At 36.9% G+C, this 27,781-nt stretch overlaps 1 protein-coding gene across 3 annotated transcripts in view; it reads right to left on the bottom strand.

Moving 5' to 3' along the window:
* Window positions 1-27,781, bottom strand: part of ST6GALNAC3 (ST6 N-acetylgalactosaminide alpha-2,6-sialyltransferase 3) — a 563,588-nt gene that overhangs the window by 48,899 nt on the left and 486,908 nt on the right. The window contains exon 4 of one of the 3 annotated variants that reach the window (XM_033225334.1): window positions 4,973-5,314. The exons of 1 other annotated variant lie outside the window; for it this stretch is intronic. In XM_033225334.1, the coding sequence (XP_033081225.1) occupies window positions 5,305-5,314 (10 nt within the window). In that variant the 3' untranslated portion in view covers window positions 4,973-5,304. Of the gene's footprint in view, window positions 1-4,972; window positions 5,315-27,781 lie in introns of those variants that run through there. One more of the 3 variants, XM_033225333.1, reaches the window with a different exon arrangement.

Here is a 27,781-nt window from a genome sequence, read left to right as displayed (position 1 = left end):
TCTAATATCCTAATTGTCTACGGCACCATCATTCAACTGCATGTCAGACTCAACATGTGAAACCTTCTCTTTGAGTACTGTGAAACATATTCTAAATTAAATGGTCGAGTCAAACTGGTTTATATATGTATTATATTATTTAGTTTTGACTTATCAATTAGCCCTCTCAAAATGGACAAGGGGCATAAAGAGATTTCTGCAAAGAAACCATAGACTAACTAAAAAATAGGGCAAGCACACAGACACAAGAAACTGTCAGAGCTGACATATCTCACAGGGCAAGTTTCTAGCTAGCCACAGTATCAGAGTAAAAACTGTGATGATTTGATCTCATCAGAACTAACTCAATGATTTAGAAATTACCCAGGAGACTATTGGAAGTGCAGATTTACACCCAATATATGATTGACCCTTATCCAAAGAGTTATTGTGCTTATTATATTAATGATGATAGTACATATGTACATATTTGTAACTAATAAATAAAATTAGAAGGTTGAAAAATATGAAATTGCCAATGTTCAAGTATTTTTGACCCATGTCAATTTCATATGGTTCAAACTAATTTGTTGAAGTTAAATGCTCAAAAATTATCTACTTTGGAGTGAGTACAGTAAAAATGTCCATGCAGACTATTGGTTTTAGGAATAAGACACTTGATAAGCATGAATTTAGTGAGTGCTTAGGAAACTGTTTACCTTTGCTCCCCAGCTGTGTATATATGTGAACACAGACACATGATATGTTACAAAATTATTGCTTTCCTTGTCTGGTGATAATTTTATTATAACACATGCACTCTTTCCAACTGGGGTGGCTCCTAGCACCCAGATAGATTATGAAACACTAACTTGAATGACAATAATTATTCTTCGCCTGACTCCATCCTGCAGTGATGTATCTAGAAAATCAACATTCCTTAGTAAAAAACAAGGCTTTAAAAAGAATGATTTTTATGGGAGCTGGTGGTTATAGAGAATTTTAGTGCCAATAAAAAGAAGATGAGGATTACTTGTTCCTTTGAGGCCGTGAGGTAATTAAAAAACAATATTTAGTGGGTTTTAGAACACCTATTTCCATGAAATCTCAGCACTAAACAATTTAGGGAAATCAGAATCGATAAATCACCTGAACAGATCAGAAAAAAATGGATAAAGCAACCATAATTCTATGCTACCTCCACCCCCTCCAGATCCATTAAATTATTTCAACTTCTTGGCATAAGATCCCATAACATAATACTCCAAAGCATGTGTCTTGCTTTGGTGCTTGTCAAAATTAGTGTCTGAAAGACTGTACAGGGAATGCTTTTCCATTCAAGGGACAGTTGCCTATTGAAGCCCCTCTCCCAAATGACTCAGAAATGTACTCATCCTGCACATGCAATATCAACTCTCTCTTATCAGCTAAGATTATTCTGTTTCACGGCACCATATCTAAAATAGATTTATGCCTTAAAGTAAAAAGAGATCATGAGCTTATTTGTTTATTTGTTCTTTCAGTCATTGATTCATTCAACAAGTATTCACGTGACTACCACAAGCCACGCAGTGCTGAAGACACAGAGGAGTACAGCAATTTGCAACCTGGGGCTAAGGGGCTACCAAAAAGTTAGAATTCCAAACACCAGGTGAATTTGGTTCCCTAAGATAACATAAAAATGTGAGAAGAATAAAACAGGTTGTTGAAAACTAATGTATTCTGGCACTTTTGTTTTTCTCAATAATTTACACATACACACTGGCTCCTTCAGGAGCTATCCCCAAGTTAAAGTCATGTGACAGAAAACCCAGAAAGAGCAAGAGGCAGAAAGGGTAGGCCTAGTGAAAGGGAGAGAGTAGCAGCAATTTCCAAACTCCCTGGGATTCAATGTCCCCAACAAAGTGAAGAGTGGACATGAATCTGTCAAAAGAATGTGAGAACAACCTGTAAGAGCCTCCTACAAGCCAAAGATGGGACAATTTGAGCATCAACAGGGATGATAAGTGCAATAGACTGAAATACTTCAATAAATTTTAAATCCTTGTGTTCTTCATGATACTAAAAAATTATTGAGTACTGAGAGATACTGCAGGGAACTAATGATAACTTTGAAAACTGTAAATAAAAGAATCAAGAGTTTATCCTCCCTTGGCTACACTAGTTGTACTACTGGTCACCAAAGAATATAAAGGAGGACATTTTTATTATAAAAATAGCACATCTAATAAATGATGATGAAGGCATGAGAAAATAAGAATACCACTATTTTGTAATCTCTAATAAACTAATGGATTTAGACATTGAACATTAATGGCTAGCACTTCAAAAAGAGATAAAGCATATAGTGTGCTTTTTATTAAGTAGAACAGACCACATATATGAATGTCTTATCAAGAAAACCCACAAAAATCTAATATAACAAAACCTCTAGATCCAACTACTAAGTATAGTAAATAAGAGACCAAAGAATATATTAAGCTATATCGTGGGATGTAATCAGCAAAAACTAGACTGTGAGAAGCTACAGGACAAACAATCAATTTTTTTCCTTGCAGTTTGACAAATGAACTGCAAGAAGAAAAAAAGAAAAGGAGAGGAGTACCCATATATTTTAAAAAGTCTCAAGATAAATCAATCTACGGACAAGCAATGTATGTATTTTATTTGAATTATGATTTCTTAAAAAATGTATGATGCATTAGATAATTGCATTGACTGGAGATTTGATGACATTAAGACTTATGGTGAATTGTTTTAGTGTGGGATTGGTATTCTACTCATATTAAAAACTATGTTTTTATCTTAGAAAAGTACATAATAAAATATTTTGAAATGAAGTAATATGATATTGGATTTGCCTCAAAAAAACACAGGTGGGAGAAGGGTTGGGAAGATGTGACTGACAATGAAGATAGGGCTGCAGAGTCCAATGAGTTGGTATTTTCTGGAGCTGGTGATCGATGTGTAGAGGTTTCTTTTATATTATTCTGTTTATATTTGCGTATGTTTGGATTTCTCCCCTCTCCACAATAAAAAGCAAAAAGAAAACAAATTAATGGACATATGAATTCATGTATCCAAAAGATCCGCAGGACTGGCTAATTTAGATTCTTTCAGATTTTCCAGTGAAGTTACCAGACGTATCATAGTCTGGTTTTCTCAGATCCAAAGCTATACCCAACGTAAAGCATATGAATATATGTAAGCATGATAGAATGAAAATAGAAACTCCCTCTTGCTCTCTCCCTCAGTGCATTTGTGTAGAATATATGTATGTCCACACACACACAAATTTGTGTATGCATAGGTATATCCTCAGACGCTTCTTATTTATATTCTGCTTGAAACTGTTTTTAGCCTTGTTGGAGTAGGCATCTCAGGCTGACAACAAATAAACCAATATTTCAATTAGCACAAAAACACATATCAGATTACATACCAGATAAATGATCCTGGTGGCATGGGTAGGTAGTGTATGTAAAATGTGTCCATGTGAATGAGCATACAGATGCTGTGCCTTAAAGATTAAGGGAATTCTACACTATCAAATATCTGTGTCTAGGTTGATTTTAGCCTGGAGAAAATGCACTCGACTTAGAAATTCCATACTTTAGAGTAGCTCCCAGTTTCCTGGGGCTAATCTTTAATACTGAATAGATAAAATCTTCTCCAATCCAACAAATCAAGCAATAAAAAGATGGTTCAGCTACTTTTCATATCAAAGGTCAAAGAATCCATCTTAATACTCTACTATGAAATGCTAGCCTGATGAAATTAAAACAAGACAACACAAGCAAACAAACAAAAACCCCAAACTCCTGAAAAGTAACGAAGTCCAGATTATAATATAATGACCTCTTGCATCTGATTGTTTACTACATCTAGTTGTTTACATAAAATAGAAGTCCTTATAGACCTCTACATTATTTAAGAAAATTAGCATGTTTCAAGAAAGTAGCAGATTATTGCAGATGAAAGTGTTTTACCAATAGGGATTTTATGGGTGGCAAATGTTATTAGATATTCATTAGCATCTGCAAGCCAAATACGTGGCATGTACCTCCCGGAAACACCTCAGCATGGATATTCTAATTTCCACCACTTCAAATGGACAAAAGGGTTTTTATTTAGGCATAGTCAAAGACAAACAAAAAACTAGATAGTAAATTAGGGCAAGTTATTTCTGTTGCTTAAACAATTATCAAGTCCCCATCTGCTGCCTAAGGATAAATGGCAAAAAGAATTGTCTGTCATTGTCATTTTTTGAAATGTGGCAAATGTTGACCGTCTACTTAATTAGTCTGTTGTCTTCATCTACTAAACATATTGAAATTTTATAGGAGATAAATTTAGGGAAAATGGTAAATAGTCTCTTTCTCCAAGTGAACAGAATAAGGACATAAAGAATGATAAAGCTGCCCTCCCAGAACCACTTGCTCCATTAATACAATTCTGCCGGGAATCCCTGATTACAGGGAGGTGGGCTCACAGTTTCCATGACCACTAATGGGAGCAACATGTGCACAATGCTGGGAGGACAGTGCCTTGATGCTCTGAGGGTGTTGCTGCTAAATGTCTCCCCACTTTACCAGAGCTTTGTTTTTGACAAATACTGGTGTGCTGTAATGAACTTTAAGCAACAGCTGGAGGAAGAATACATGCCCAGTTTTCAAGGTCTATAAGAAAATGAATGCTTTTATGACATGATTTATAAATGGTATTATATCTATGAAATTTTAATGCTTTAATTTTGGGCCACATGGCATGAATTAGTGAGCCAAGATACTATCAGGGCTCGTTTTCACAAGAGCAATTTCCACTAAAAGATTAAGAGGCTATAGTTCTTGGTAAAGGTTACCTTCCCAGCAGAAAGAGGCAGTGGCAAGGGAAACCTAGCATGGCATTTTCTACAAAACAATTCCCTTGGAGAAATCAGAAAGCTCTCCATTCAGTAGTCCTGTAATCAAAACAGAGAAATAGGAAGAACAAGTTTTGCCTTGATAGATTTAATAAAGGCAAATTGAATAAAGCAAAACTGATCAAAACAGAGAGACAACATTGAAAAATATTTACATACCACAATTTCCCTTCCTTTTTAAAAATTGTAACCATCATATCTGAATAATTATGCAGCAAGTCTGCAAAGCGAAAGAACTTTACATAAAGCCACGAGGTTAATCTTTGAACCACTGACATGGGTATTTGCTTTGTCTGGCTTAGTTTTGTTTGTTTGTTTCTTCCTTTCTTTTTTCCTTCCTTTCTTTTGTGGTGGGGCAGGACATGTATGTGGTGGCTGCTGTTCAATCAACCAACACTGCATGGTCACTCTGTACTGGACATCATCGGAATGGAGAAGAAATGGCAGATGAAAATTAGACATGCAAATCACTACTTTAGCTATGAGAACCCCCTCATTCCTTATACTTACTGTGAAAATGATTAATCAGGCTCCCCAGAGCTTTTCCTCTGGCATTTTTTTCTGACATGTCATCTGTAGTTTCCAAAATTATTATACAACTTTTATGAAACTAAGTCTACAAGACAAGCTCTAAGGTATAACTGATGTCTCTTTTGTAAGCTGGAGAAATTTGCACAGCCTGTGTCTCAGAAGGCTAATATTTCAGCTCTTCTTGGGGTGTTATTACCTGCATGTGTCTGGCTTCTATAGCACTAGACTGCCAAGATTCCTTGGTCTAACTGCAACAGGGGAAAAGCTATCATCAATTATGGACTGGGAGCAAACAATTAACTTTGAAGGAAGCGATTCAAATGAAAGCCAAATCGCATTTTGGACATTCTGTAACATCAAAACTTCAGTTTATCAGGACATACAAAAACACTTCATTTTCCACAGCGTCTATGGGTGCCATTAAATTCTATCCTTTGGCCTTTCTCTGTGTCTCTGTAAGAATAAAACACTATCATAGAGGAAAACACCCATTGCCAATAACTAATAACTAATTGCCAATAACTAATCATACTGTTTTCCCCTGCATCTGAGAGTCTCTAGGGGAGGAGCAGGGAAATTTTTGAGCAGAGTTGCCTAAGGTTTCCCTAGCTGGCCCTGACTGTACTGGCCACCTGTTCCCTGTTTAGAGAAACCATCCTTTCCCCTCCCCAACCTTCTGTTCCTTGTCTCAGACTAATGATGATATATGGGGTGCTGTGTTCCTCCTAATTATGAAAATTGCTTTCTATTGGTTCCAAGATTTTTATTGGATATCTTCTCAGAATCTTGGCTAGCCTCTGTGCCTTGGGGACCTTAAGTAAAATTAGATCTTAGAGCCCCCATATGGGATCTGACAAACAGCTTTTAACCAGGAGCTCTTACTTAAAAAAGAAAATCTGGTTCTTTATAGAAAAGATGCTAGTTCTCTACCATAAAGCCCACTACACCACCAAGCCTGGGCTTCCATATCTGAAGAAAAGTTCCCAGACCCTGATGCCCAAATATCATCATTGGTAAATACACCATTCACCTTTTCCCTACAGATTTCCTTCAGTATGTTGCTCCTGCAAAATTGGGTGCCTTACCCAAGTTTGTGGACTCACCACCATCTCCCCAACTCCTCATATAAGAAATCTGAGAGTTAATCTTGATGCATTCACTACTCTCATATTTAGTTACCATCAAATCACCTTCCTCATTATCTTCTAACCCAATCTACTCCAATCCACCCACACTCTACTATTTTATTTGAGGATTTCAGGATTTCTTACCTTTAGTACTAATGATTGTGTCTGACACACCGTGAGTGCTCAATGCGTGTTTGGTGAATAAATCAATAATATAATTAATGAATAAAATCTTTTCTATTTTGAGTGGCCACTAAGGGCACAAGAGGATAGGACACCAATTTTCAGGTGCCATTGGAAATCACAAGATGGAGGGAAAACTCAGTTGTTTTATTTTTACAAGGAAACTTAGTATGTTTGTGATAGATGTTGGAAAGGAACTTAAGAATGATTATCTTTCCATTGATGATTAAAATGGATTTCCATTTCTTCTGCATATAAAGATGAACTGTTGCTATGGCTCAAACCAACACATTTCATCACTGGCTTCTCCATGACAACATGTTCTGCATGTTAGAGTCTCTTCCCAGCTATAAAAAATGGATATTTTGGCTGCTTCAAACTGCAATTCCATATTCAGAGTTTCTACTGAAATAACCCAACTATTCAGGTACCTTTGACCTATAGAAGACAGAGCTTAGGTCAACTTCCTTGCCTTAGCATGGGGCTTGAGGAAGACCACACATGGAGGAAGGGCCACCTTCTCAACTAGCCAAGTGAGCTAATCAACTCTGCTGACAAACAAGTGGCAGATCAAAGCCAGATCACCTAACAACCAGTTCTTCCATACACTACTGGTGCTCTTTGATACAATCTATTATTTTCTTCACCAGGTTTACGGAAGCCTTTAACACCTTAGACCCTTTCAGGGGTCTTTCTGGCAGTGTGAATTCTGAAACTTGTAAAAGAAATATCCTCAGGCTTCAACTCCACTGCCTGAGATAGTTCCCAGAGACTTGCACATGCTTCCAGCAGAAGAAACTATGGGCCCTTGAATTTCGGATTAATATAAGGAAGATTGTTTTGAAAACTGGAGCTACTGGCTGGTGGAATGGGCAGCTTCAGGAAGTAGAGAGTTTTTTGTGCCTGAAGATTTCAAAAAGAGGCTGATAATTGCTGCTTAATATATCAGGAAGAGGATTCAGCCATGGAGGTAGGAGTGTAGTATAGATAATAGAAATAGAGATGGTAGATGGTTTAAATTCATCTCTGAGATTCTACGGTCCTAATAGATTCCACTTAAGTGGTGATAAATTCTATGTGCAGACTTAAATAATTGTCAAATGGCTATAAAATATCTAGAAATAAGGATTATAAGACTGTCTCATTTTATATAATCTATTATTTTAGATACACAGTTTAGATAAAAATTCCTAATTTTGAATTTAACACATCATCACTCAGAACTGTGCCATATACCAGGCCCTTAAAGTGTTTATTTAAATAATTTGGCTACTTTGTATTGAATTGTCAAGTTTCCTACTGGGTTATTTCTACTCTCTCTCTTCCATTTTCCATAGATTATAACTTTCACAAAGGCATTTTGCATTATTCATTGCAGCATTTCTAGTATCTAAACAGTCCTTAGCACATAGTAGGTGTTCAAGGAATATTTATTGAATTTTGAACATTTTCTTACCCATAAGACTGGATGAAAAAGACAAAATTTTCTACCCAGAGCAAATATTTTCCTTGCATCCTTCTCTACTGTCCCTGCCAACCCCACTCCTACCCACAATGACTCCAAGGACTTAAAGAACCAAACCACTCATTACTTCCTAGAAGTACAAGGCCAGAGGATAAAAATTAAAATATTAACAGTACAGTGTTTATATCTGCATAAAAAATTCACAAACGGGTTTATTTTTATTTATGTTTTTCCATTTGTCATATTTATTTGTAAAATGAAATGTTATTACACCTATGAGACAAAAAAAAAAAAAAAAAGGAGAAGAAAGGGAGAAGACACTACCTTGGCTACATGTTCATTCAAATTGGACCAACATCTCTATAAACATGGAATCAAAAGGACGTTTTTCCTTTTTCCTGTGTAGGTGTAACACAAACAATGAGAGCTTGGCCACGTGGTCACGCTGAGTTCTGAGAAGAGAAGGAACTATGCACTCAGGTTCCCTGTATCAGGGCAGGGGATTGCTCCCTACTGTGCAATTCACACACAGACCCTGCTCTCTCAGAAATAAGGACACCACTCTGAGTGTTTTTATGTTTGGGATGCTTGCTGCCATATGCCAATCAACAATGAGATTTGTTATGTGGAAGGAAGAGGCAGGACATGCAATGACCCTGGCCTGTCAGCAGGTTTATATCGCTTATGACATTTCAGCAAGTGACTGGATGCTTGTAAGAGGACCCAAAAGGTAGTTCCACTCGCCAGCACTGGTAATCGCGTAAAAAGTGTCTGTAGCAATCAGCAGGTGCCTTGCATGCCCCCTGGAAAACACATGGCTAAGTGACTTCTGAGGTTTGTTCAGCACTGCCTTCAGCACAGATACAACTAAAATGATTAAGCCTATTTCCCCTTGACTCCCCTGGCAACTCACTTCTAATCTCACCACATCGATCACCGGGAAAAGATTATCTACTTCTACAAAACTTTTAGTTAACTTTCTGGGCTATGGTCTGACATCAGCAAAGCTTCTCTTTAACTGATAAGACAAGCAATTTCATTTTCTTCTCTAGTGAGTTTAAGGTATTAAGACACTACCTAAAATTCTTCAGAATGGTATCTTCTTGTCTCCTTGCCAAGCTGTGAGACTAACAACACTTTTGACAAGCTGAAAAATTTCTTAGCTGCCTGCTGTCTCCGCAACAAATTTCCTTCATCAACTAATTCACTAATTTGGGCCTTCTTGAGAACTCAGCTAATTTGTAAGAACAGGTGGCTTATTCCATAAGTGTTCAATAAAGATTCACACATGATTACACATACAGCATTGCCTTAAAAACAAATGAAGAAATGTGTGTATTTATGGAGAAGCTAAAGAGACAGACAAGAGATTCTTCAGTAGCTAACTGTGTGCATCTGGTGATCTGGCAAAATTCTTCCCAGAAACTGGTGGGGGAAGGAAGCAGAAGTAGGTGACATAAGGATATAAAGTCCTGGTCACATGGACAATTAACTATTCTTGGGGAAGCTACCAAGAGGTTATAGATATGAAACAAACAAAAAACTACCAATCACAGCTTCGCTCTTATTTTTTCTCTATTCTTATATTTACCTGGCCTTGAGTTTATTCAGTCATGCAACATTTACTGAGCATTTAATAGCACTTAATACGTGTCAGGCACTGCTTCATTTGCCTAAGTTAACCATCTTCTCTTATTAGAAAAGAGGAAAGGATACGTTATATGGTTAAGAAAATGAATCAGATGCTGTGATATTACTAGGATAGGCAGGAAAAAAGATAGTTCATGTAAAGAATATAAAGTCAATCATTCCCCTATTTGCCTGGACATAAAATATCCAAAAAAAAAAAGAGGAAAAAAAAGGAATGATACCAACAATTCTGAATGACATTTTTGTCAAATTTAAGGAATTGGCTATTTTTCCATGAGGAATATTTAACTTGCTTAAGAAAAAATGCTGAACATCAGAGAAAGCTGGAAGATACAAAGTGATGTTATCATGACATATTTTTCTCAAAAGGGCAATAATTTTTGATAAGTTGATTGCTATAAGAGAGCATAGTAAAATTCACCTTTTTTCTTAATAGGATATTAAATGTTAAAATTTCTTAATTTTCTTAAGTAAGAATTAAGGATTTATGTTGCATAAATCACTACCTTACAAACCACTGGAACCCAACAGTACGAAGTACAGTGAGTAGCACAATAATTTTGAGTTAACATGTACATACCAGGATGATAATAAATTCCATCACTCTTTATATATGATAAGCAAAAAACAGCAACTCAACTCACTCAGGCATAGTTAACCTTTCTTTCCCATTCATAATCCTAGTTATTCTTCAATGATTTGATCCAGGAAAAAGTATTTGCATTTATCATATAAGATAGCAAATACTTCTGGTGCTCAGAAGGTTTAAATTCAACACAGTTCCCTAAAAAAAAAACATGCTTTCTAAAGAAAGAGGATCTATTTCCTACAATCTGTGATAAAATCATGGATGTGAAAATATTTCAACTGGTACAAGGATTACTGTTCCTTATAAGTGCAGAAGTTGCCTTTTTAAAAAAAAGTAGGTGGATGCAGAGGTAGCTCACATTTTTTGGTCCAAGAGTTCCAGCTAAGGTCTAGAAACAGTGAGGGACCACTGAGAGAATTTAATCAAGAGCATGACATTGGAATTGAATTTTGCAGGAAGCCATACCAGAAGCAGGGATAACATTTCAGAAGATATCTTTGTAATTCACTGAAGAAATGACAATTAAAAGGCATCATGAATGGAAAGATGTATACAGATAGGAGATAGAATAGATAATATCTGGTGTAAAATTAAATGTAAAAGATACTTGGATAACTCAGATTTTGGCTTTAGGCCTGGATAGAAGCCTCATCCATTACCAACATTAGCAAAATAAGTCAAAGACCAATTTTGAGAGAGGAAAGGATAAGCTAATTTTGGACAGTTCGCAGTTTTAGTTGTCTAAAAGGGTACTGAAGTAGAGATATCTAGGAGAGCACTGATATTTGAGTCTCAGTAGGCTGGGAATGTGAACAGAAAAGTGGCACCTATGGACATGGGCCTGTATGAAGTCATTCAGAGATTAGGTGTAGAACAGAATTAGGAGAGAACCAAGAAAAAAGTCCTTGGAGACAATGATATTTCTGGGTGAAAAAGGAGATCCAAGAAAGGAAATGAAGAAAGAACAACCAGAGTGGTGTCCCCCAAGGCAAGAGAAGAGAACACTTTGACAAGGAGCTATGTCAAATGCTCCAGAAAAATGAGTAAAAACAAACACAAAAAAGCATCCATAAGCCTTAGCAACATAAGATGTCACTGGCAAGTTTATTCATTTGGTAGTATAAAGAAGTAACTGAGTTAGAAGTAAGTGAAAATTTAGGGAGAAAGACATCGAAGTACATACATCTTTTAAGTAGCTTCCTATGAAGCATAGAAGAGTTTTATCATAGTAAATAGAGGAAGGTATAAGGTTGGAAAAATTTTTTAAAAGAAAAGATGGATTGAATTAAACAACTGCACATGCTGCACGGAGTACAGAGAAACAACTGAAGATGTAAGAGAAAGAAAGGAAAGAGGAGAGGGAGGAAGACAGGGAAGAAGAGAGGGAAGGAAGAAAAATAAGCATCTTTGGTCTAAGGGCAGAAGATCCAAAGTACAGGTGAAGAATTGTCCATTATCATACATACATTTTTAATAGCATTCCATAAAGGTTGATATTTTATAAAGATATTCCATGAAGGTTTAAATGTCTTCTTGATTTAAGATGGACATTATTAGCTCAACAAACATGAGTGCACACTATTCAAAAATGGCTGGATTAACTATCTAAATTAGATCCATTATTTCCATAGTTCAGAGTATAGCTCAGCCCTTCTTTAACTTTGCTGCTTCATTACAGAAAATGGATTAGCTTCGCATCTAGCCTCAGATGGAAAATGATCAGTGATTTAGACTGCCTTGACATGGATGAGATGTCACATAATTTGATTTTTGGAGAGAAAAATAGATGGTAGAAACTGATTTCCTTAATTTTATGAACATCAAATCCAAGAACATAGGAGTTTCATGGCTTAAAAAAAATCTGATGCTAATGGCACAAGTGATAAAATATGGGTCTAATCAAAATGACTCAGTATTGAACAGTAAGCCCTGCAGCACCCAATTACTCAGTGCTGTTTCTAGTGAGAAATATGATATTTGGAGGTATAAAATAACCTGCAGCCATAAGAAATATATATGGTAACAATAAGCAGGAAGAAATTCCCTAACTGCTGTCCTACGAGATCTTAATTGTAGTCCTATTAGGACAGTTAATCATTGGGGGCGTGTTATTTTCAAGCAATCAGATTTTCACATTCAGACTGCACTTCTACTAAAGTTGACTTGCTAATAAAGTTTCATTTGCAACAGCATTAACATGATTTTATTTTGAATGTGTCATTTGATTTGCCTAGGCGTCTTGTTTTGATTTGCCTTGGCCAATTTTGCAGCAGGACAAACAAAGAATTTTCTTTAGTTCTCTCAGCTCACACAAGGTTAATATGGCAGCCCCTGTACTTACTAAATAAGTGACCTGCCATGCTTCTATTAATTCATTTTTGCCAAGCTGAAATCCATTTCAGACTGGAATGTTTTCTCCTCCTTGAATTTACTGAACGTATTTTGTACCAATACAACAAAATATGTCTTGGAAAGAAAACATAATTAGAAAATAGAGAAACCAGCAGGGTTTTTTGTTTTGTTTTGTTTTTGTTGCTTTCCCTTCAAACAAGTGTATGTTTGGGCAGCAAAGACAGCAGTATATGGCCCTTCATTCATTTCCGTAGAGAATAGTGGCTCAACTGCTGAAAAAGGAGTTGTGTTTATTCTGCAAAATGCATATCAGATCCTTTGACAAGCAGTACTCATTAAGGTCTGTTTTGTATGCCATTCGGTATGCCTGGGATGCTTCTACAGACAAGCCATCCCCTGGGGCAGTTTAACCACATTTATTCTTCTCAATTTTCCCCTAGGTTTCTAACTACAAAAGGAAAAATAAATAAATTAAATTAACAAAATCCATTTGGAAAATGAATCTTGTGTAATGGGTTCCAGGAAATGTCTAGTGCCAACATGAATGCAACTAGCATTTCCACTCACACCCAGGATGACTTTGCTTTGATACATGAGCAGAAACACTCTTGGTAAACCTGGGGTTTGAGGCCACAGCTCATTAATGCACCTGGACACGAAGTACTGCACTGCATGTCTGTGTTTCTACCGCGCCTTTCAATGCCTCCTCTCTATGAGTAGAACTTGTCTGCTATTGTTTGGTTGGGTAAAAACTGCCCATGTACGTGGAGAATGGTTGTGTGTGTTGAAGTAGGTGTTAATCCATGCACTGGTTTAATGTAGTCGGGCTCCCGTAGAGATTCCAAATTACAATTCGACTACACAGGGTTTATAGACAACTTTCATGCTGGGAGAGAGATGGTCTGCAAAGGGTGCCAGGAAAAAAGTGCACACATGACATGGAAGCGGGCTTGGGAACAAATCTTTCTGAACATTTCTGTAGTAGGCTTTGGTGTGTTAAAGCAATGTGAAATGCCTAACATGCAAGTCAGTTCAATTACTGGAAGAGATGTGCAGGTGTCCAGGAAAGAGCACCAGACTGCAGTTAGAAGGGCAGGGTTCTAATCATGCCTCTGCTGTGTACCTGTGGTCTGTTCTTGGGCAAGCCACTAGACCTCTCTAAGCCTTACAAATAGGGTATAATAGTACCTGCTTCAAAGGGTGGCTTACAAGATGGAATGACGTAGTAGACAAGGTACTGGCTAATGCCCCCAGTGAGTTAACAGGCATTCTGCTAGGCACTGGGAATATGAAAGAATAAGATATGATTCCCATCTTAAGTTTAAAGTGTTTTCTTCTTTTCTTTAATTTTTAAAACCTCTTTTCCCATGTCATAAGAAATCAACATAGCAATAATCTTATTTTTAACATACAGATGCAACTACTGAAGCACAGGGATAAATAATTATTTGCTCAGGGCAAATATATATGCATTAGAGAGCCGATAGTCCTGACACTGACATGACAATTTCAAGCTTGGGAATTTAGGAAAGCAGGTCCTCCCTTATCACATTCCACAGAATGATTACAAATTTCCACACCCACTCTGGATAGGCTGAAGAATTTTCAAGGTAAATAACTGAAATACACTGTAGGTTCTTGGGAAGCACAATATAAGGACTCACAAGAGATATCTATTTCTCGTAAGTACCAGTATGATTTGATTTAGGCTGTTCAAAGGATATCTCTGAAATACCAAGGGAATTAAAACTACAATATTATTAACTACTTCACATTTGGATATTATTGCATCTGGTGAAGTGGCTACATAGTTGTGCAGCTTTACAATGTTTTATTGTATAAAAGGAAAGAAAATATGACACTTTATAACATTGTTTTGTTAGTTTTAATACATCATTTAGAAACAGTCTTTCACGTTGCTTGAATTTTTCCAGTAAAATGTCATAAGTAAATAACAATTGGTACCCCTCCCTGTTTCTTTGATTATTGTACTCTTGTGGTACCTTACTTTGTCAGTTATATGAAAAGTAAGGGTGTGATTGCTCTCATGAATATGCATAATTTCAAAGCCTATACCAGCTTGCATAGTATATTAAACCTGGTATTGAAATTCCGATCAGATGTATTATGATACTGTGCAACATCAAAACCAAGAATAAGAAGGTCTCATGGCTTTAAAATCATATTGAATTTGATCCAGGCATTTGCTGAAAAAAGGTTACAAAAATACTCTTTTGCTTTCTACATATAGAACAGGAAAGTATTAACATCTTTTTTTCCTCTCCCTTCTTTTTCTGTCCTAGCTTCCTCCCTCCTTCCCTGTCTTCATTCTTTTTTCTTCATTCCTTTCCTTCATTCAACAACTATTTATTAAAGGTAGGATGGCCAACTGTTTGGAATTCACTGGGACAAAGTGAATCCCAAGGATGTGGAATTTTCAGTGGTAAAATGGAGAAATTTCCAAGCAAACTGGGAGGAATTGGGTATAATAATTGAGGACCTATTTTGTGCCGGGTATTATTCTAGGTGCTGAACATTCAGCAATGAATAAAGCAAACTCCCTCTCGTGTAGTATACTTTCCAATGAGAAGAGACAGGAGGCAGAAAAGAAATTCTCACAATGTAAGTGCTAGAAAGAATTAAACCGGGCAAGAGAGAGCGATGGGTAAGGGAAGGGGACTTTACTTTATCTGGGGTGGTTCAACGAAGCCTTTCTGGTTAGGTGACATTTGGCAGGATGTGGAGGAACTGACGGAGTGAGACACTGAGTAGCGCAGGGAAGAGGATCAGAGTCATTGGAAGGGCCCTGGGGCAGAGCTGTACTGGGAGGTCTGGAGGAATAAGAAGGAGGCAGTGTGGCTGGAGCAGAGGGACAGTGAAGATGCTGGAGGTAGGAGATGAGGAACCTGCAGGGCCATTGTAAAGAGTGTGAGCTTTTATTCCGAGTCCCATGGGAAGCCATTGAATGGTTACTTACATTTGGCAGGAAGATTTTGATTGCAGTATAGATAATACACTCTAGAGAGGGAGAGTAGAAGCAGAGAGACTAGCTTGGAGGTTCTTGCCATAGTCCATCTATTATTGGGATGTTTTAACATAAATTACTCTTTACCTGCTAGTTGTTCAGTTCCTTTTCAAAGCTACTATATATATTAGCCCATACCTGACAAACTGTCACTATTTTAGGGTAGAATCTGAGAAATACTTGCTAGTTGATGTCCATCTGTGCTCCAGGGATCCGTATGGCACCTACCATTCACTGTTACCTAATCTGTACTCATCAAAGATGTCCCCTTTGCTTTAAAAACAGAATCTTAGTCAAATATAAATATGTAGTTTACTGACTCGGTTCTAAGTGATAACAAAATATCAATCTATCACTTGAAACAATAACAAAAAAAAATACAACACTGCTCACAATAAAAATATCTGAACAAAGGCTTTTTACTAATCTTATGATAGAGATAATAATTTTGAATTATATGAATGTGCTTTCTTCTCCTGAATTTCTTTGTGCTCACCCCCATATTGTTCCAGGGGCATCTACTTGCCCAGGGAGGATTAGCAGTGCAGGGTAGGACTGCAGAGGCAGTGGGAGTGTTGATAAACATCTTTGAATATCCACAGCTTTGGCACTGGAAACAAGACAGTAGTTTTGAACAACTTGTTCTGTTAGAAATGAAACGAATCATCTAAAACCTGTTAGCCTCAATTAACATAACAAGAACCAGGCCTGAAGCACAAATCTGGCATATCTGTGCTTTTTCTATAATGTAGGAAGGACACTTTTCCTTCCATGTCTACCGAGCTGGGAGGCTTAGTGCCCCAGTAAAAAGGAGATGACTTTGAGGAAGCCCATTCAAGAGAGGAAGAGAAAACGGAAGGACCTGCTATTTTCCAGAGGGATATTCCTGTGGGGAGAAACGAAGACATGGAATTTTCCGAGGGGAGAGAGAAGACACATCTTGATGCCTCCTGGGGGAGAGGGACAATTGTGCTGTGGAAGGAGACCACAGTGGTGGCTCCACCAAAGTAAAATAGCCTGAGGTTAGCTCTCCAAAATCTTTAACGCTTGTGTGGTGTAGAAGGTATCCAGGAGCTTCCTCTGCATTCTAGAAGTCAATAGCAGGAGGACAGTGTTTGGTGAGCTTAAAGGCGTGTGTCCTCAGCTGTTGTCAGCATAGCCAGCCCCCTTAACGCTGACCTAATGGGAGCCCAGCAAAAGGCACAGGCACCATCCATGAGATCAGAGGGACTCCTCCCCTTGGACACTGGACTGAGAGACATCCTCCCACCCTTGTACCCAGCAATCATCTTTGGAAACGGAAATGGGGAGGGGAAGAATTCTGAAAAGGGCAAGAATTTTCTTGCAGGGGAGCCTTTTAAGTGGAATCAAAAATAAGAAACAGAACTGACAAGTTGAACTTTTTCTGCCATAGAGGGGAAGGTAAAAGTTCATCAAAATTAGATCAGTTTCAGAATAATAAAAATGCTGCCACGCCTGTAATCCCAGTACCTTGGGAGGCCGAGGCGGGCTGATCACGAGGTCAGGAGATCGAGACCATCCTGGCTAACATGGTGAAACCCTGTCTCTTCTAAGAAAACAAAAAATTAGCCGGGCGTGATGGCGGGCGCCTGTAGTCCCAGCTACTCAGGAGGCTGAGACAGGAGAGTGGTGTGAACCCGGGAGGCAGAGATTGCAGTGAGTCAAGATTGCGCCGCTGCACTGCACTCCAGCCTGGGCGACAGAGCGAGACTCCATCTCAAAAAAAAAAAAAAAAAAAATGCTACATTGTACTTGTGATTTGAGCCTGGTTTGTTGTCTTTTGATACCACCAATTTGACATCACCAGTGAATCCACCACTAATTTAGCATTTAATCCTGAATCTGGCCTGGCTGTGAAGGTTGTAGTCATTTGCTGTGGGGTTCTTTTGAATTAAGTTCTCTTCAAGGGTGTATCTAGCTTGTTTGACCTATATTACTGAAGGGAGTAAGAATCTTTAAGAAAAAAGAAAATTACAAATACAAAGTAGGTTTAAAAGTAAACAGTTAGAATGAGAAAATAGATCACCATAATTTATCAAAGACTTTTTAATTCAGTTTCTTTTCTTCTATGATCTTTTTACCTCTCACTGGGTCCATGCAAGGGAGAGGCGCTGCCACAAGCTTCACCCACTTTGTGTTCTATCTCAGGTACTCAGTTTATTCCAATAGATTATCCTGTTTTCCACAAGAACCAATACTGCAAGGTTAAGTCTATGACCTAAGTAGGAGCAAACTAGTAGGTAAGAAGAACATGGCCTACTGTCTTGGCATGACTGTCTTTGTTGGAGACAAGGAGCGTGGTCAATTTCATCATAAGCTCACTCTCGTACCTCTTGTCTACTTCTTGGCATCCCTTTCCCCTCTCTGGACTTGGGATGCTTAACGGATCCTTCTTGTACATAATGGGGGAAATGACAACTAATCTCTACTGCTAAAGGTATTAGGAACATTTACTGTCTATTAGCCAAAGTAGCTTTAGAGGGGCAGAAGGGAGAAATAACCTGCACTGAGCACTCTCATATATGCTAGGCTAAGAACTATTCTATGGGCTTTACTTGATTTTTCGATGGAGAAAGACTTTGTGTTTCATATATTTTCACAATAAAATCAAACAAAACATATTATGGAACAGCTAAACAACACAGTTTTCTCCACCGGGTAAATTAAGACAATATATGTGAAGTACTTTGTAACTGTACCATGCTAAATAAATGTAAAATAACCTTATTATTGTTATTGTTGTTATTATTTCCACTGTTTGGGAGCATGAGAGTTAAACTGTTTCTAAATACCTGACTTTGTCATCAGGCTGCTGCTGATTTGAAATTCCAAGTATTATCTTCCTTTGAGAAATACTGAAGAAAATTGTATGGGTGAAAAGAGCAACATTTTAAAGAAAGTGTCAAGAGCAATCAGCATGACTTCTTGGGATACCTCCCAATTTTCCAGAGAGAAGACACATCAGGCACCTGCCTCTCCCAGTTTGTCCCGTTGTTAGCACTTGTAAAGTGAGGCAGATTTCGAAATAAATACAATGCAGATTTAATTTCACCTCTGGCTCAAGGCCTAATATCCCTTCCTCCCTTTCCCCGTGTCTCTGTCTGCCTGGTTGAGTAAGAGGGTTGCGAAACAAGATTGAAAACTGATTGATTTCCCATTCTGATACAGCTATAGTGCCGGTTGTATTATTCTTTAGTGGTGTTAGTTAAATATTTAGTGGAACCTTAAGTGAAAAATTCTGTCTGTGTAATGTAAACATATTGTTAGGTTGCCTGAAAGGGTCACATTTCAATTAAACTGAATGACAGGAGTGTGGATAGTGCCTTCTCAGGATTCCAGAAAGATGCCATCAGTAAAAGCCCCACAGAGCAATGGGGCTCCTATGTCTCCCTTCTATGTGCAGACCAAGTGTATTAATATTTGTGACGAGAAAGCTGGTCTGACACCACATGAGGGCTTGGTCTCTTCATCTGCCTATCTGATGAGCAGTTTAGATTTTTCAAAAATTCTAACTTGAGAATTGTCTCTCTGACCTTTATTGTACAAATATTGATACAGTCTATAATCTCCAACAGATCTGGATCATCTATTAAACAAACGTTTGCAAACATTATCATAGTAATATATTTACTTTTACAAGGCACAATGAAAGACAATGGGTAGATGTTGCAGACAAGCACATTTTGCCTCAAAGAGTAAAAATAATTTAAATGATTCTCCACATAGGCAGACCAACTTGGGAGGTTGTGGACAGACGTTTGGCTCTGGGTGTTTTTAAATAAAGTGAGGTTTCTACCCGTCAGAGACAGTAGCTCTCAAGTGGGTGACAGTGGCTATTAAGTGGGTGTTGATGATGTAGAGAGACAGTGTGCCTAGTTACCACCACGTCATCCTGCATTTGTCCCCACTATATCATTCCCATTGCCACTATGCTAGTTCAAGCCCTGCTTTTAATTTTCCTGAACTATGTAAACATTGTCTTTGCTTATATCCTTGTCTATCATCTCAGCTTCTTACATTCTGTCCTCCACTATGACACTGAGCGATCCTCCCCCCGTTTTATAGCGATGAAACTCACATACCATATAATTCACTCATTTAAAGTGAGTTCAGTGCATTTTGTTATTATTCACTGCATTGTGCATCTATCACCACAATATAATTTTAGAACATTTTCATCAGCCCAAGGAGAAACACTGTCCCCATTTATGGTCATTTCTTATTCCTGCTCCTACTCCCTTGTCCCAGTCCCAGGAAACAACTAAGCTACTACCTCCATAGATGTGCCTATTCTGGACATTTCATATAAATAGAATTATATAATATTTGGTCTTTTGTGACTGGCTTGCTTCACTTAGAATGTTTCCAAGATTCATATATGTTGTACCATGTATCTGTATTTATGATTGTTGAATAATATCATATTGTATGGATCTCACACATTTTTTAATCCATTAATCAGTTGACAGACATGTAGGTTCCTTCCACGCTTTGATTATAAAAATAATGCTTCTATGAAAATACATGTAAAAGTTTTCGTGTGGATGTGTTTTTATTTTTCTCAAAGTGAAATTACTGAATCATATGTGGCCTCTATGTTTAATATTTTAAGGAACTGCTAGACTATGTTTCAAAACAGCTATACCATTTTGATTCCCTATCAGCAATGTATGAGGATTCCAGTTTCTCCATTTTTGCCAATAATTTTTATTATCTACCATTTTGACAGTAGCCATCAAGTGGGTATGAAGTGGTATCTCATTGTGGTTTGATTTGCATTTTTCAGATTTCTAATGGTGTTGAGCATCTTTTCATGTATTTATTGGCCATTTATATATCTTCTTTGGAGAGGGGTCAACTAAAATCCTTAGACAAATTTTTAAATTACATTGTAATAATTATTTATGTATTCTATATATGAGTCCTTTATCTGATATATAATTTGAAAATATATTCTCCCATTCTGTTAGTTGATTTTCCCTTGTCTTTTTAAAACATTCACAACTAAACTATTACTGACTATAGTAGCCTATTGGACTATCAAACGCCATGTCTTATTCATTCTTTCTGTTTTTTTTTTTTTTGTACCCATTAAACATCCCCACTTCCCCACAACCCTCCCACTATCCTTCCTAGCCTCTAGTAACCATCCTTCTACTCTCTATCTCCGTGAAATCTATGCCTTTGGTTTCTAGATCTCACAAATAAGTGATAGAACAGGCAATATTTGTCTTTCTGTGCTTATTTTGCTTAGCATAATGACCTCCAGTTCCATCCATGTTGCTGCAAATGACAGGATCTCATTTTTTTGAATGGCTGAACAGTACACTATTGTGTATAAGTACCACATTTTCTTTATCCATTAATCCGTTGATGGACACTTAGGTTGCTTCCAAGTTTTGGCTTCCAAATTTTGGCTTCCAAGGTTTTGCTGCAACAAACTTGGGAAAGCAGTCATCTCTTTGATTTACTGATTTCCTTTCTGTTGGTTATATACCCAGAAGTGGGATTGCTGGATCGTACAGTAGCTCTATATTTAGTTTTTTGAGGAACGTTCAAACTGTTCTCCACAGTGATTGTACTAATTTACATTCCCACCAACAATGTGCAAGGGTTTCCTTCCCTCCACATCTTCAGCAACGTTTGCAATTCCCTGTCTTTTGGATACAAGCCATTTTAAGTGGGGTGACATGATATCTCATTGTAGTTTTGATTTGCACTTTTCTGATGATCAGTGATGCTGAGCACTGCTTCATATTCCTGTTTGCCATTTGCATGTCTTCTTTTGAGAAATATCTATTCAAATATTTTGCCCATTTTTTAATTCAGCTCCTTATATATTCTGGTTATTAATCTCTTGTCAGATGGGTAGTTTGCAAGTATTTTCTCCCATTCTGTGGGTTGTTGCTTCACTTCATTAATTGTTTCTTTTGCTATGCAGAGCTTTTTAACTTGGTGTGATCCCATTTGTCTACTTTTGTTTTGGTTGCCTCTAATTTTGGGGTATTTCAATAAAATTTCGCCTGAACCAATGTCCTGAAGAGTTTCTCCAATGTTTTCTTGTAGTAGTTTTATAGTTTCCGGTCTTAGACTTAAGTCTTAAATCCATTTTGATTTGATTTTTGTATATGGTGAGAGAGAGGGGGGGTCTAGTTTTATTCTTTTGCATATGGATATCCAGTTTTCCCAGCACCATTTATTGAAGAGATGGTCTTTTCCCCAGTGCATGATCTTGGTTCCTTTATCAAAATGTGTTCACTGTAGGTGCGTGGATTTGTTTCTGGGTTCTCTATGCTTTATAGGGGCTGCATTACATGTCACTTACTTCTTTTCCCTTGCTGCTTTTAGGATCCTTATGCTATCCTTGACCTTTGGGAGTTTGATTATTAAATGTCCTGAGACATTATTAAATGTGTCACAGTTGCTGTGATTTCCCTATCGCCAGCACACAGTAGTACTCTCCACCATGCTAACACTGCTGGGGGATGGGAGAGAGGCGGTATCAGCAATTCAAGGCTGTTTTTCCTGCCTCTTCAGTGCCTCTAGAAATTGACATGAAGTTAAAACCAGGAACTGTATACTGCGAATGCTCACTTGAGTTTTGGTCCTTATGAAGGTGCTTTTTGTGTGTACATAGTTGTTAAATTAGTGTACTTGTGTGGGGATGATCATTGGAGACTTCTACTCCACCTTGCTCCACCCCAAGTCCTGATTTTTCATTTTCTTGATGGTATCCTTTGAAGGACAAAGGTTTTTAATTTTGATAAAGTCTAATGTATCTATTGTTCTTTATTGTTGTTGCTTATGCTTCTGGTGTCAAATGTAAAAAGTATTGCCTAATCCATGATCATGAAAATTTACTCTTCTGTTTTCCTGTAGGAGTTTTAAAATCCTCCATTGAAGCCTACAATTCACTTTGCTAATTTTGGAGGGTTGTGTGAGGTATGGGTTCAACTTCATTCTTTTGCATTTACATGTGCAGTTGTCCTAATATCATTTGTTGGAAGGGTGATTTCTCTTACACATAAGTCTAAAGATTCATTGCACTTCATATTCAAAATTCTTCAGTAGCTTCCAGTCATCTATGGCAGTGGTTTCTAGATTTGGCCTTCTTGAACTAGCAAAGTGTAAAATTAACAATTTTGGAAGACTTACCTAGGGTTACAAACTTTTCATTACTCCAAGTAAAGAGAGCAAAAGGAAAAAGATATATCATCTATACATTCTATTATTTAATAAGATATTTTTCATATATAGTTACACACCAGGAAGGAAAATCATCTCAGAAGTCAAGTATTTAAGTAATTTTAGCTTTATTGAAAACTCAGCACATTGTCTCTCCTTTTTACTTTTTTAAAAATTTATTATTAAATAGTTTTGTATTTATAGGAAGTTCAAAATATAGTACAGAATGGTCCCATGTACTCTTTACTCAATTTTCCCCAAGAGCTATACCTGTATAACTATTGTAAAATATCAACTTCAGAACATTGGCATAGATAAATGTATATATAACATTTTATGCCATTTTACTTTATTTTCAACTTTTATTTTAGGTTTAGGGGTGCATGTGCAGGTTTATTACATGGGTAAGTTGCAGCACTAAAGTTTGGTGTACAAATAATCCTGTTACTCAGGTAGTGAGCATAGTATCCAGCAGGTAGTTTTTCAGCCCTCACTCCCCTCCCATTCTCCCTACTCTAGGGGTCCCTAGTGTCTATTGTTCTCTTCTATATGTCCACGTGTACTCAATGTTTAGCTCCCACTTATAAGTGAGGACATGTGGCATTTGATTTTCTGTTCCTGAGTTAAATTGATTAGGATTACGGCCTACAGCTGCATCCATGTTGTTGCAAACGGCATGATTTCATTATTTTTTATAGCTGTTTAGTATTGCATGGTGTATATGTACATTTTCTTTATCCAACCCACTGTTGATAGGCATCAAGGTTAATTCCCTGTCTTTGCTATTGTGAATAGTGCTGTGATGAACGTATGAGTGCAGGTGTCATCTTGTAGAACAATTTATTTTCCTCTGGGTATATACCCAGTAATAAGATTGCTGGTTTGAAAGGTAACTCTGTTTTAAAAATTCTTTCAGAAATCTCCAAACTGCTTTCCACAGTGGCTGAACTAATTTACATTCCTTCTAACAGTGTATAAGTGTTCCCTTTTCTCCACAACCTCTCCAATGTTGGTTACTTTTTGTCTTTATAGTAACAGCCATTCTGACTGTTGTGAGATGGTGTCTCATTGTAGTTTTGTTTTTGGGGAAATATTTATCACAGTTTGTCATTTGGGAACCACCATGGCTCCCTCTTACTAACACGCTTCATCTTTTGCATTCTTCCGCTTAAGTAACTTTACAATGCAGCCATACTGAAAATGTATGATTTACTTTCTTTTGTTCTTCTGCTTTTGCCTGGAATGACTCCACCTATTCCCATTCTGCAAATGGGAGAAATATACATATAAATTCTAACACAATATAAATGTTATATTAGGGATGTAAAGGTTATTCATAGGAGTGGAAGGGTTAGTTTCCAGTCTATCTAATCTACTTTTCTTTGGGGACAGAGGTAGAATAACTAAAGTGGAAACCTAAGATAAATCTTGACATCACTATTTATAAACTATGGACAAGACAATCTTTCTTAGACTCATATTTATCACCTGAAAATTGGAGTATTTGTCCAATGCTATCTGGGGATTAAACAATAAGATATATAAATTCCCCACTGCAGAAGTTAGATGTATAGTAGTAATCAGTAAATGTTATTTGCCTCCTCTCAGATCTTTACCTGTGGTTTGCAATCCTAATGGAATATTAGTTTTGCCTGGAGAGTTTGAAGAAGCCCACATCCCAATTTCCCATTGATGAGTTAATCCTAAAATTCAATGGAAATTCAAGGGAGCCAGCATAGCCAGAAGCAATCCTATGAAAGGATAAAAAAGTTGGAGGATTCACACTTTCTGATTTCAAAATTTGCTACAAGGTTATGGTAATCAAAACTGCATGCAGTGGAAGAAGGAAATACATGAAGATCAATGAAATAAACTTGAGAGTCCCAAAATAAGAATATACATCTATGACTAATTAATTTTTGACAAGAGTGCCAAGACAGTTCAATGGTGAGGGTGGGGGGGGGTGGGTAATTTTTTCAACATCTGGTTCTGAGATAACTGTATATTCACATGCAAAAAAGTAGAGTTAGACACCTTCCTCACACCATTCACAAAATTAAACTCAAAATAGATAATAGACCTAAGCATAAGAGCTAAAAGCCTACTACTCTCAAAAGAAAATGTAGGAGTAAATACTCCTTACTTTGGATTAGGTAAGCCTTTTTAAATACGACACTAAAAGCATAAAAGAAAAAACAGATAAATTGGATTTATCAAAATTAAAAACATTCGTGTTCAAACGACACTGGCAAGAAAGTGAAAAGATAGCCCACAAGGTGAGAGAAAATATTTGCACATCATACATATAATTAAGGATGTGTATATAGAATATATAAAGAATTTTTAAAGCTCAATAAGATAAAGATAAATAACCCAATTGAAAATGGTCAAAGGATTCAAAGAAACATTTCTCCAAAGAAGATACATAGTCAACAAGTACAGAAAAAGATGCTCAACATCATTAACCAACTAGGAAGTGCAACCAAAACCATAATGAGATATACCCATTATCATGGCTACTATCAGAATGATAGATAATAACAAGGGTTGGCTAAGATATGGAAAAATCAGAACCCTCATATCCTGTTGGTAGAAATGTAAACTGGTACAGCTACTCTAAAAAATAGTCTGGTAGTTCCTGAAAATGTTGAGCACTGAGTTAGTATAAGAACCAGCAATTCCACTCATAGGCAGGTATTTATCCAAAAAAAATAAAAACTTATTTTCACACCAAAACTTGTACACGAATGTTGATAGCAGCATTATTCATAATGGCCAAAAAGTGACAGCCCAAATGTCCATGAACTAATAAATTAATTAATACAATGTATGCGTATATGTCCATAGAATAAAATATTATTCAGCCATAAAAATCATGAAATATTGATACATACTATGGCATGGATGAAACTGGAAAATATTATGCTTAATGAAAGCAGCTGGACGCAAAAGGCCACATATTATATGATTCCATTTGTATGGAATATCCAGAATAGGCAAATCTATAGAGACAGCAGATTAGTGGCTGCTTATACCTGGGGTTACTAGGAGGCCTGGGGAGTAGACTGCTAATGGGTATAGTTTCATTTCGAGGTGATAAAAATGTTCTAAAATTGGTTGCAGTGATGGCTGCACAACTCTGAATATACTAAAAAACACAGGATCCTGTGTCTTAAATGGGTGAGTTGCATGGTATGTGAATAATATATTGAATAAATCTTTTATAAAAATTATGTCCTAACCCCAGAATTTCTTATTTAATTTTCCTGGTACCCAGAACCCCTCTAAAAATATAGAACCTTGGCAATTCTACTACGCTCTTTACCTAGTTCTTCAAATTTTCCTGACCCAGCTACTTTAGAAAAATTTATTGCACCGGTCACTCCTGTCTCCCTCCTTTACACCTGCTACTTTTTCACTCTTCAGTCTATCAATAGCCTAATCTACTCTCCCCACCTTATCCTCAAATCAGAATATTCCTTGGCTCCTCTGAACTGATTAATGGGTCTTACCTCCTTTGGATCTCAAATCTCACCTTTAGAACACTAATGACCAGGATCACTTTGTTTTGACCAGCTGGCATTTCCTGGGCCATTCACATTGATTTGTTCTCATGCACTCATTGGAATCACCAACTTATGTTTGAAAGCAGGAAGAATCCTTTAAGAGAAGGAGTCACCCACCCTCTCCCTGCCCCATAATTTTGTATTTGATTTAATGATATTAATTCCACAGAAACTAGAATTCAACTCCAATTATCTATCTACTTTGCATTTATTGATATTTTATTATTTAATTATTTCAAGTAATTTATTGTGTATGTGTTTTATCTGTCTGATTAGATTGTAATCTTCCTGAAGATCTCTAGTAACTTCTTTCTACATGAATTTTTGATGCCTGTGAACAATATAATACATACTTATTCTAATAAGCTGACATTTCTAGCACCTTCCTACCTTCTCTTCATATATTATTCAGGGAAGTTTTTATTTTTAAGGTCATTAAGGCTATTTTATAAATGGCAGTAATCAACTGGTCTGTTTCTATTTTACAGAAGAAAAATGATTTAACCTATCAAAGGAGATATTTATGTACCTTGAGCAAATTAGTTAACTGTTTTGAACCTCAGTTTCTAACTGTAAATGACCTATTACTTACCATGTATTTTTCTTGAATATTAAATAAGTTAACACTTACTTAATATTTAGTAAGTCTTGCATGTACTATCTGCTCAGGAAATATTAGTTACTTTTTATCGTTTTAGTCATTATAATTATTGGAAGTGTTTCTAGTCTGGAATTAGTCCTCAGCAGCCCGGGGATTGTAATGCATTTGTGCTTCAGTGCATTGAAACAGCTCTTCATTGGCCTGTTAATAGAGTTTCTCAGATAGCTAACTTTCTTTTGATAAGTATAAATGCTTAGGAAACTATATATAACAAATGTTCAAAAATACTAGTTTCCACCCCCCACACACACATCAAGTCACATGTCTAAAGGAGGTGGTTTTATTAACCAAGTAAACCTCCTGACTCCAGCCTTCAGGGAAAGAAGAGCCTCTGTCCCAGAACACACTTTCTCTATCAAGAAGTAACATGCCCCACATGAAGTGTCCTCATTAGTTATTTCATCAATTTTCAGGTTGAAGGTTTCTTTTTTGAAGCTGAGTAAAACTGACTTAATTAGTTTCTCCCCTCCCCATAGCAGAAGTTTTTAGGTGAGATGTATATCTGGAACTCTAATTACATATCTTA

Source organism: Trachypithecus francoisi, unplaced genomic scaffold (assembly GCF_009764315.1).
Source record: "Trachypithecus francoisi isolate TF-2019V2 unplaced genomic scaffold, Tfra_2.0 Lachesis_group12, whole genome shotgun sequence".
In the NCBI taxonomy this organism is placed as follows: domain Eukaryota; kingdom Metazoa; phylum Chordata; class Mammalia; order Primates; family Cercopithecidae; genus Trachypithecus; species Trachypithecus francoisi.
The sequence above is the reverse complement of the archived record's forward strand: the minus strand, read 5'-3'. Positions and strand labels throughout refer to the sequence as shown.